This window comes from Pipistrellus hanaki, assembly GCF_964339955.1.
Source record: "Pipistrellus hanaki genome assembly, chromosome: 2".
Lineage (NCBI taxonomy): Eukaryota > Metazoa > Chordata > Mammalia > Chiroptera > Vespertilionidae > Pipistrellus > Pipistrellus hanaki.
In genome coordinates, this window is record NC_140504.1 from 19,652,649 (window position 1) to 19,665,179 (window position 12,531).

The window sequence follows — 12,531 nt, forward strand, 5'->3', positions numbered from 1 at the left end:
TGTACTTTGTTTTCTCAAAATGCTCACAGGCCTGCTATGTTCATTGCAGTGTTATTTACAAAGGCCAAGATTTGGAAACAATCTGGGTGTCCATTAAGAGACAAATGGATCAATAGATATGTCATATATTTAAAACGGAATATTACCCAGCCATAAAAAGGAGTAAAATTTTGCCATTTGCAACAACATGGATGGGCCTAGAGGGTATTATGCTAAGTGAAATATGAGACAGAAAGACAAATATCATTTGATTTCATTTATATGTGGAATCTAAAAAACAAAACAAAATAACAACAACAACAACAACAACAACTGATGGGTGCCAGGAGTGGGGGTGAGGGTGGGGGTGGGGTGGGGAATAAACAAGAAAAGTGAAAAGTATTAAAAAGTCTAATGAACTGCCAGTTATAAAATTAGTCACAGGGATATAATATACAGCTTAGGGAATATAGTCAATAGTATTTTAATCAGTAAGTATGGTACCACATGGGTACTAAACTTAATGTGATCTCTTCATAAGGTATATAAACATCTAATTACTATGTTGTATACCTGAAACTAATATCATATTGTATGTCAACTATAATTAAATTTTTTTTTTAAATTATAGACTATACTTAGAAAATGCATTTTGCAAATTCTGAGAAGGTTGGTTGGTTATTTTATTTTACCTTATTTTTTTACTAATAGCACTTAAAGGGTTACATGGTGACAGCAAGAAATATGTTAAAATATCTAAAAAATTAGTATGCTGGCTTAGTTTAGCACATTCATTCATCAAAATGGTTGCTATGGGCATTGTCATATTATGGCATAGTAAAATAATTATGCAAGATGATTCAAATTAATAGGAAGAAAACTATAATACATCATATATGTGTGAAGAATAAAATATACTGTGTGTGTACTAAGGTGACCAACAGTCCTGTTTGCCTAAGATTGTCCAGGCTTTAGTACTGAAAGTTCCATGTCCCAAGAAACCCTTCAGCTCCAGGCAAATTGTGACAGTTTGTCACTTTGTCACTTGAGCAAATACACATGTCAGTTGAACAACTTTTTTTTACATTGATAATATATGAACAAAACAGAATTACTATATCTTCCTTGTCTATTATAATATAAACTAGAGGCCCAATGCATAAATTCATGCACCAGTGAGGTCTCTCAGCCTGGCCTGTGGAATTGAGCCAAAACCAACTCTCCAACATTCCTCCAATGGGTTCCGGATTGTGAAGGGGCAGGCCAGACAGAGGGACCCCACCAGTGCATGATCGGGGCAAGGGAGGGACGTGGGAGGTTGGCCAGCTAGGGAGGGACCATGGGAGAGCTGCAGGGCATGTCCTGCCCATCTCGCTCAGTCCTGATTGGTCAGACCCCAGCAGCAAGCTAACTTACCAGTCGGAGCTTCTGCCCCCTGCTGGTCAGTGCATCATAGTGAGTGGTTGAGTGGCCTTAGCATATCACACTTTGATTGGTTGGAGGGACGACTGGACACTTAGCATATTAAGCTTTTATTATATAGTATTGGTTTATAATGAAGTATTAATTCCTTTAAAATATAGTCAGAAGATTTGATTACTAAGAATTTTAGATCTTAGTAATTAAGTAATTACTTTAACAAAGAATTAGATTTGTAAACAAAGAAGGAAATTATAACTGAATTTTATTTAACTAAAATTTTATATGATAAAGCTCTTTTTTGAGAAGCTTACTAAGGTGAAATGTTTCCAGAACTATCTTTTAGCCACTTAAGAAATAGCACTTGTGATGTTAAAAATCTTGGTCAAAGTAATGTATATATTCATTTAAGTGTTCTATATTGGGTGAACTCGAAAACTCAAATTGTTGACACTTGCGTTTAGTTTTATAAATTGGAAGTGTAGAAGAAAGCTTGCTGGGCTTCCGATTAGAAATCCAGCATTCAAAACTTGCCACCATTGCCTCCTAACTATAAGAAGCCACGCCAGCCAACTAATCCTTATGAACCTCAAATTAGCCAGGAAATTAGGGATACCAGGGCTTTCCTACCTTGCTGAATGCTTGTTATGAAAATGACATAAAAACAGATAATGTATCTAAAAGTGCTTCTTAGTCATAAAATAATATTTGAAATAAAAGAGTTATCTTTAAAAAAGTTTTCCCAGGTCATTCCCAGAGGATTAGATAGAAAATAAGTAAACAAACAACAATACAAACAAATAACATAAAGATTCCTTTGCATTGTGGGTAGTAACTCATTCTGAGCTCAGCACCTGGGTGTTCATCTCTGGGCAGGCCTTATTCTACTTCACAGCACCATCTGCTGGTGGAGTCAAAACAGTGCAAACTCCGGCTAGCACCTGATCCAAGATTTGGTTAACAACCCAGATCCTTTTCTGTTTCAAAAGATGTTCCTATTTATTAATCCGCATTTAGGTTGGCTTTTTACAACATTGTATTTAATATTTTCATATGTATATAAATATTCAGGTTGACTATTCTTAATAATCTTGATTGGTCACCCATTTCTTAGAATATTTGACTAATAAATTCTTCCCCAACAATCTGTAATGCAGTGGGTGAACTTAAAACCTCTTCTTTCAAGAATAATTGTATCATGAATTTTTAATGGCTAAGTGTCTCCTAGGGATTATTAAACTCCAAAAAGGGATATGGCTCTTCCCTTAATGTGGGCCTGGCACATGGCATATGATTGTTAATGATGATAACAAGGATGGTTAAATATCCATTAAGAGGAATCATAGTAACCAGGATGAACTATGGTATGACATTGGGCAAAAATATATCTGCTTAATCTATTTAAGGTCACATCTACCCTGGATGGTACATGTTGTTACTGCCATTAAAAATGGCAGGGGGGTCAATTTGCTATCTCCATTTCTTCTGAGACAGCTCACTAATCAATGCTTTGAGTTTCCTCTGACATCGAGAAAAAAAATGAAGTTATTTCATCATAATTAACTGGACAGTTTTTTTTAGGCTATTGCCAATAACAAAGGAATTTGGACTCCTGCTGAGACAATATTACATTTTTCTTCCAAAGACTTTCTACTTAAGTCTCACATCATTTGAGGTCATCTTGTTACTTGTGCCAGCGGACTATGTAAAAGGCACATGGACAGAAATACATAGTATTTCCTTATTATGACCACAGATTCAGAAATGCAAAGGAAGGGACATCACTGCTTTAGTTTTGATACCAGTTGTGTGCATTGCATCACAGAGTTCCAAATCAAAAGTCCTCACATAATCCCTTAGAGTTGAGAGACTCCAGTTTTAGGGGTTTCCAATCATATTCTCATCTTGGGTAAAAGATAAGCATTGGTTATGCTTTTATAATACAACACCAGGCAGGTTCCACAGAGCATTTTCACATGACAAAGAACAAGTTTGGAGAATTACTCAGGACCACAGAAAAACATTCTCCCCTCCTGAAAAGGCTCTGCTGCTACAAAACATGAAATTACCTCTGATATGACTTAAGCAGGAAACAAATTCATTACCCAAGTGTCATCCTTATCTTATTTTTAAGTTAAAAGGAAAATATCCTATATTTCCCCATTAAGGATAATTTTAGTTATAGGTTTTTCGTAGGTATCCTTTATTAGACTAAGAATGTTTCCTTCTATTGCTAGTTTGCTGGCAATAGACTTAAAAAAATCATGAATAGACTTTGAGTTTATAAAAGGAGAGATTTAAAGTTTTTTTTTATATTTAGGTCTTTATTCTACATTAAATTAACCTATGCATGCTGTGATATCAACAGTTGTCCTAGAACCATTTATTGAGTAGTCTATCCTTATCCATTATGAAGATTCCACTGCCATATGAAATTTCCATATATGCATAGATGCCATTCCATGGGCTATTAGCCTGTCCTTGCACAAGCGCTATACCATTTTAATTACAGATTCTTTTTGACTAACAAAGGATTTATGTCATGATAAACTCACCATAAATTGAAACTATCATAAGTCAAAAATGCATTTAATACTCCTAACCTACTGAACACCATAGCTTAGCCTAGCCTTCCTTAAGTGTAATCAGAACACTACCATTGGACTACAGTTGGGCAATTATGTTGATTTTTCATCTCAAGAGTAACTACCTTCCTCTTCTCAGTAGAAGCAAGGAGACAAATGGGCATTTTGTAGACATGATGGGAAGTGAAAACACAAGATCCAAATAACACCAGCAACATAAGATCCTGTAGAGTATCAGTGGTTTACCCTCATGTTCTCATGGCTGACTTGAAGCTGTGGCTCACAGCCCCTGCCCAGCATCAGGAGAGTATTGTACTGCATATGGTTATTCCAGGAAAAGGTTAAAGTTAAAGTTCAATGTTTTGTTCCTACCAAATGTGTTCCACTTTCACTGGTAAAGTCAGGGACTGTCTGTATTACGACTTTACAATGTCTTGATATCTGAAAGTCACTGGCATCCTCTCCTCCTCAAACTTTCCCATCTTCTCCTGCAAAATTGTTTTGGCTACCTGTTCCAGTGCATCTTACTTGTGATTTTAAAATCAGTTTGTCATTTGTCATGGAAATCTTTGAGGGGATTTTATTTCAGTGCATTAATAGATTAATTTAGAAAAATGGACATTTGCTATATCAAGTTGTCCCATCCATAAACATGGTTGATTGCTCTATTTGCTTATTTTTATTTAATTACTTTTCAACAATGTTTTGTTATTTATTTCCAAAACTCACACATCTTTTTCTCCAGGTCTCTTTTTTTGTAACTTTAATATTTCTAATGTTACATTTTAACTTTGTTATTACTGGTGTACAGGAAAACAACTGGTTTCTATAAGTTTATCTCTTTTTCAGCAACTTCATTGAAATTTCTCTTATTCTGACCCACAAATTGACAAGAGAGTTTTTAGATCTTTCTGCTATAGGGAGTCATATTTCTTAGAAATAATAATTGTTGTCACTTTCTTTCTGATTCTCATCATCAGAATTATAAAGTGCCATAGTAAATTGAAGTAGATTTAGTGGCATTCTTGTCTATTCCCAACTTTTAAAAAGTACTTCTAATGTTTCATATATATATATATATATGAAACACATATCGGGCCTAAACCAGCAGTCAGACATCCCCCAAGGGATCCCTGATTGAAGAGGGTGCAGGCTGGGCTGAGGGAACCCCCACTCTCCCCAGTGCACGAATTTCATGCAGCAGGCCATTAGTAAGTAAAGAAAAAGGAAATCTTTCTGGTGTCCTTAAGGCTGTTGGCAGGGTATATATACAACAAACACTTGCAGAGAAAAGAACTTACTACTCAGAGACAGCAAGATCACTTCTGATTTGAAGCTCAAAGTTTGATGTGCTCATGTGAGTGATGGTGGAGTTTACAGACACATCTGTCCTAAAAAATCTAAACCCTGAAATATATAGTCCCAGTTTTTTTAGGTTCAATTATCATTTATTTTATGATAATTTTTGTTGTTCTAGATCAAATAAACCGAATCATTTGTTTATTTCAAATACTTGCAATGAATTAGAAAAGTATATTTTGCATTTCAAAAGATTTTTTTTTCTTTTGTCATTGAAAGTGCATTTCAAGATAGGAAGAAAAACCACAAAACACTCAAATACATGACCTAAGTTTTTGGCAGCTACAAAGAGACAATTCATTTTTTTTTTTTTCATATATCAGTTACTTACAAGTCTAACTATCAATGGACTTAAAATGTGTGTGGTTTATAAATGTTTTTAATTCCTATAAAATCTGTTCCAAATATATAACCAAGGTGGTTAAAAAAAATCATAATTGCTTTTCTGGGCTTTGAGCGAATTTAATATGTATAAAGTGAAATTAGCATTCAATCCTGTGACCAAGAGAATGATACTGACTAGCAATATCAATGACAAATCTTTAGATGTAGCACAGGGAGGGTGATAAACTTCCACTGCCATGGCCTGGGTTCAGACATATCTGGACACCTGATAGACCACTGGGGAAGCTGGTCAGATGTCTGGGTGTGTGTGTGTGTGTGTGTGTGTGTGTGTGTGTGTGTGTGGGTGGGGGGTCCTAAAAACTCTTCTTAGGAATGTTTCGTACAATAAACAGAAACTCAGTCCTTGGTGGGTGATAGGTATTTTGAGAACTGGAGAACTAATATTTTTGTTAGTCCAGCTCTTGGGTCCATAGTGGAGCCCAGAGAAGAGACAGTTTTAGACAAAACAGCACTGTCTGTTGACCAGTCTATAGACTTGGTCACACAGCTTGGTACTGAGAGCCAAACAGCCCTGCTCTGGGGCCTCTCTACCAAATAGTGACTCCCCGATCCTGCCACATGGAATTAGTGGGCTGAGGGCTCATGCCTCCTGACCTTGAAGAGGAGCAGCACAAAAGGACAGTCAGGCAGGGCAGTGTGGAATGGAGGCTGTTCCTGGGGCCTTGAGGGCAGCAGCCACGGAGTTTGCTGGGCTCAGGGTGGTGGCGGTGGACACCACCACAGCAGGCCCTGTCAGGAAGCATGGAGAGGACAGCAGCAGAGGCTTGTGGCCTGGCTGGGCACCGCAGAAAGAGAGCACATGTAGGGCTCCCTTGGGGACTCTGGGAAATACTTTTTCTAGAAGCATTTTGCAGGGGGTTGACATTCAACATGAACATGTAGGAAGGGACATGTAGGCCAAGATACTCATGGACCTCACACAGTTTTATTAATGGGCACTGGGGACAATTTGGTACATATCAAATAATAGCATGTATTCTTCTCTTATCCCAAATAAAAAACAAACATGGTTTCTGATAGATCTGAAAGCAAAGGAAAAAAACACAAGACAAAGACAATATTTTGACTGGACTAACCTTGATCTCTTTCATTCAAATGTAAAACGGTTAACAGTGGTGTCCTGGTTTGAGTTTTTGTGATAGCATTTAACACAAATCAACCCCCAATAACGTTCACATTTAAGAAGTCTTTACACATTTCCTGGTGTATTTTAGCTAACATTTCTTGCTTTTGGAAACCAAAGGAAGAAGAGGTTTTCCATCTGCCACCGAGAACAGTACAGACAGACAGGCTTAGCCTGGTTGGTAGATGGACAAGGTGAGCAGAAGCATAGAAAACAGTTCTCCAAACTGAGAAATGTAGAGATGGAAGCATATAATATATCTAATGAGCCCAAATAATTCATCTGTCCAGTGAAGAGACACAGATGCAGCCAGCCCACGTAACCTTACCCATGTTCACAAGACAACTAGTGGTAAAGCAGGGACTCTAAGGAACCTCTCAGTGCTCTTGGTCTCACTTTCCACACACTGAAAACAGACTCCTAACACATGTCCCCAAGCTCAGCCGTCACATCATACCTTGGAGTATGCTCTTCACTATAACTTCTGTGTGATCAGCCAGGAGATCCGCCTTGGTGATGGCAGCCAGGGACAAGTAGTTGGACATATTTCTGCACAGTTCCTTGTTGCTTCTGTGGAGGAATTTCACCGCAATGGGGATGGCTAGTGCCATCACAGGGGGCCGGTTGTAATTCTGAGGAAATGCAGAAAACAACATATGGCAAGAGGCTCATTATTTATTTATTCACCCAAGAAATATTTCTTGAGCTAAGCTCTCAAAGTGCAGGCATTAAAACAAAGGCTTCCACCCCGCTTTCATTGAATTTGGGAATTCTTGTCCTTATTAGGGAGACTTAAGGGCAAACAGGCAATATATAGCATAGGCCAGTGGTCGGCAAACTCATTAGTCAACAGAGCCAAATATCAACAGTACAATGATTGAAATTTCTTTTGAGAGCCAAATTTTTTAAACTTAAACATCTAACGCCACTTCTCCAAAATAGACTCTCCCAGGCCGTGGTATTTTGTGGAAGAGCCAGACTCAAGGGGCCGAAAAGCCCCATGTGGCTCGCGAGCCGCAGTTTGCCAACCACAGAAATAGGCTAATGAGAGTCACGATAGGCAAAGTGTAAGGTACTAATCAAGCAAAGAAGAAGCACCTAACCCAGTGTTGCAGGTGGTGTCTGGAAAGACTCATGGAGGGGGTGATGTCTTAGTTGAGATCTAGTGGATGAATAAGAGATGGCTGGATGGTGGCAAGAAAAAGGGTGAACAGAAGGAAAAGCACACCTGGAGGCACAGGGGTGAGAGAGGTTGTGCATTTGGGTAACTGTAAATCATTCAGTATGGCTGGAGTGTGGTACATGTGGAAAAATTGGGAGGTGAGAGAAGGGACTGTGGAGGTAAACGGGTATAATGATAAAAGGAGTTTCTAATTGATCATTATTAGGATGATCAGGAATCATTGATGAGAGAGTAACATCAGATTGATGCTGAAGAAATTGCTTTCTAACTGTATCTTAAAAACTGAAGTTTCAGTTAATGAAATTCAGAAGAAAAAAAATGAATGAACAGAAGACTAAAATATAAAGCAAATTTGATCCTAAAATAATTATCTTCTTGATTTACTTTGTCATTGAACATCAGTATCTTACACATAATAATTTTATCAAATTAATGACCTAATTTGAGAATAATGTTTGAAAAATACAAGTTATTTTCTTAAAAGTGTATGGTATGTCTTCACTACCATCAACCATTCTGAGCATTCTACCCCTTAGGGTAAATATAAAGCAAAACTTTCTATTTATACATGTCTTTGGGAAGCTGACTTTATATTATATTAGAAATAAAAAGTGGTTGTTTTTCTCAAACTGCTAACATTAAAAGTGCTATATCTTTCCACATTGAATTATCCTCTCTAATACCACCCACAATTCTGGGTTTATGGTGGATGTTTGTCAAATTGAATGACTAATGAAAAACATGTTATAGTTGTCATTGAGAACATAATGTGGTAGGAAAGGAGGAGGGGTGGCATCTTCCCTCTTGCTGGCATCATCCATGGACAGTGATGGCCCAGTGTGAGCCCAGCACCCCTGTGCCATTCATTTTCACAGATGGTTGTTTGGACAAGTGAGTTGATACACACGTCTTAGCAGATTCCAGCTTCTACAGCCACCATCTCAGGTACTTCTAATGCAGACATTCTGCCCTTGACTTCAAGGATTGTCAAATGACTCAGACTCAGAAATTTACATTTTTCCTGGTCCAAATGATGGGTTCAGGGATGAGCAAGTTATTCAATATAATTAAGGAACCATTAAGGGCTCTGTGAAACAGATTCTATTTTCTGAAGGGTTCAAGGTATTGAGAATGCATAGTGGAGTAGCTGCTACCTTCTTGTGACCTCAGATTTGTTTGACATTCAAGGCAATATGGTCCTATCAGAGAGACAAGTTAAGAAAAACCAGGTCCTGGATGATATCATTTGAGCCCCATGCGTTAGATTGTACCTTTGGCCAGTTCTAGCCCTAAATTTCTTAATGTGAACCAGTTAAGTCTCTTGTGCTTAAGCTTTACTTTCCTCACCCAGTCCCTAGAAACAAAAATAGACCTTCTAAACCCTTAATCTCTTCTTGTAGTTTCACCCATTTTTCAGACTCAAGGGTCAATCTGACTTCTGAACAGAGACAATAGATATTCAACAACATAATCTGACATTCCACCATGAAGTCAGCCATACTGAATGCTCTGACACCGTTCCTTGGTGACAAATCATGCCTATAGAGCAGTTGCACTTACTGGGTCTCTGTCCTAACGTCTTAAGAGTTCCCAACACTATATAACTATCAAGACCACGGCCAGCAGCCTTACTTCTCTGATACTAGGCTCTGCCTTTATCTAGTGTCTCCCCTCTTGGTGAATTTAATTGGGCCTGATTGGGCTAGGTCATACTGGTATGATGGATGAACTATGAGGCCTCCTTGAGAGGCTGGCTGTTCCTCTCATGTTAGCTTTGGAATTCTGGGTGTGTGCATGATCAGCCACACAGAATTCTTGGATCCACTGACACTAACTTTTATCAAAGGATTTACAAAAGCCTGGTGCATAATCAGTCAGGCCAATATATTCATCCACATAAGGGTGTCTTCCAGGTCACACATAGGGTAACCTTTTTACATTATTAGAAATCAGAAACCAGATTACTAACCAAAATTTTCACTCATGCGCACAAGATCAGATGGGAACAAAGAAAGATACTGAGGGATATTTCATCTTGACCAGTGGTTGGCAAGCTTATTAACCACTGGTCTAGATGAAATATCCCTCAGTATCAACAGAGCGGCAACTGTGGCTTGCAGTTTACCAACCACTGATCTAGACCATGTGAAACCTAACTAAAATAACGTTTCTGCACTATAGCCAAATCACCATCTCTAGTGACTGGAGCTTTCCTGTTCATCAGATTCAATCTCTACCCCCTGGGCAGAGCTGGATAAATGTGCCAAATCAATGATCCTCTGCAGAGCATCCTCTTTTGTTGTTGACTTAACCTTCAGACATGTAGTGTTTAGAAAGGCCAATTTATGTGTCCATTTTCTCATTTATAATATTTTATCCCTGTTTCCTTGAGGTTATATTAATATTACCTCAATTAGAGCATTGGATGTTTTCCAAACATCTCATCTTACTTATATAATTTCTTGGGTTGTCCCCATAGACAGCCAATTTCTCCATTCTGCGTAGACTATTGCTAATTTTAACTTTTAGGTGACACATCTTTGTCCCTGTGATGGCCGAACAAAGCCCTCATTTTGAGAGTAGAACATAATCAGGCTATTCTTCTCAGAGCTCTCCTATAATGAACTGCAGACCTAAGTCTTCTTTATCTGCTCTGAGTCCTTAGCCAAGGATAATTTGCAGCTAGAGAAGTCCACGTCTTCCATTAGACTCTAATGATTAAAGGATTATGCCCCTAAGCACTTTACCTGCAACTTGCTGAGAAACCACAGTTGGCAGCATTGGGAAGTACAGCTCAGGTGCTTCCAACTAATTGTGAACACAGGCACAGGGAAAGGTCCAGGAAATTCAGTATTATCAGCAACTAACATTTTCGCACCTTGGACATGGACTGACACTTGTCAGCAACAATGAAATAACATGATGTCTTAGCCAATTTGTTCATATTCTTTTTACCACAATTCTAGGCATTCTTGAGAAAAAGAGTGGGGAGCTGTTAAAGTTTTTAAAGCATAGTTCCAAGGGAAATGTATAAAATTCCCTGAAAACTGTATAATATCATTATTTAACACACACACACACACACACACACACACACACATACACACACAAAACAAAACAAAAAAACAAACACACACACACACACACACACACACACACAAAACAACTTTAATACACTTAATTTTTCTGTTCCTCCCCCTCATAGGTCATCTGGAAACTTCTTAAATGATAGGAGAAGGGAAACATTAAGCAAAGAGCAAATCTTTTGTGTAAACACTAAGAAATTGTGACCAAAGGCTCACAATCTCTAAACAGTGTCTAGACGGTTCCTAATGTATCACGAAGCCAGGGGCACTGCTGACAGCAACAGGATCTGAGTGAGGAGCTGGGAGGCCAAGATAAGGCTGGCCAGACACAGGCCCTAGGACCTGACAGGTACTATCCAACCTCCTTCCGACAGCTGAGCTTTGCTCTCAGGTGAAGCAAAAGGAGTTGCTAAAGCAGTCGATCGCAGGCCCTTGAAATGGTTTTATCACTAAGATTCTTTGGAGCACAGGAATGCTAATGGCTCACATGCCAAGAAAGGCCTATGAATACTCAGACAAATAAACCACTTTAGCAGCAGCTGTTAATGCCAGAGCCTACGCTAGATCTTGCCCCTCAGTGCAGACGAGAACAGGCTGGTATGTGTATCATCTTACACACAACTCAGTGTCCAGTACTCAGGGAATAGAGTCAGTGAAATTCAGAGTAGAAATAAAGACATGTTCACAGGGACAGTTATATCTGCCTGGAGAAGCAAAACAAGAGGCCCTTGTTCTACAGATGCCAAGAATTGTATTTCCTAACTAGATTAGCACAAATTTGAGCTTTTGGTGGCGATTTTCCTCTTGAAAATGTACTTTGGGAACATTTCCCAGTGTTTTAAGATTGAAAAGAATAAAGCTAAGTAGAAGAGATATTTATCTGAAATGATAGCAACCGAAAAGCTCTTTGGCCTTGAATTCAAGTAGGAGCCGTAAAAGAACAGTCTCAAGAAATAGCAAACATCATTTATTAAAATAGTTATTTTATGGTTATTCATCCAGCATCAATGATTAGATAGTCAAACTAAATTTGAATTTACATTAAAAAAATGCTTGGCCATTAGTAGCACAGCCTTGTAAAATCTAGATGGCACATACGCCTAAGTTTTCCCAGTATATTTTCTGATACACAATGAGAGCGGGTCTCAGGAACCTGGGGAGGGTGGATGTCCCAGTCTCCTTTCATTTCATGCCACTGTTTCATGTGGCACTAATTGAGAAATAAGTACCATGGCCCACTCTGAAGGAAGGGCAACTGCCATGTCTCTTAAACTATTTGTTCATTTGTTCACTCACTCATTCATTTAAAAAATATTATTTTGAGCACAGTCTATGTGCCATTCACTTGTCCTAAGTGCTGGGACTACATTAGGGAATAAAACAGAACTTATC

General features: G+C 38.4%; 1 protein-coding gene across 2 annotated transcripts in view; it reads right to left on the reverse strand.

Annotated features, from left to right (window-relative positions):
- The window catches only part of VEPH1 (ventricular zone expressed PH domain containing 1), a 189,089-nt gene that overhangs the window by 151,164 nt on the left and 25,394 nt on the right, over positions 1-12,531 (reverse strand). For both annotated transcript variants that reach the window (XM_084876013.1, XM_084876014.1), the window contains exon 4: positions 7,328-7,502. In XM_084876013.1, the coding sequence (XP_084732139.1) occupies positions 7,328-7,502 (175 nt within the window). The remainder of the gene's footprint in view (positions 1-7,327; positions 7,503-12,531) is intronic.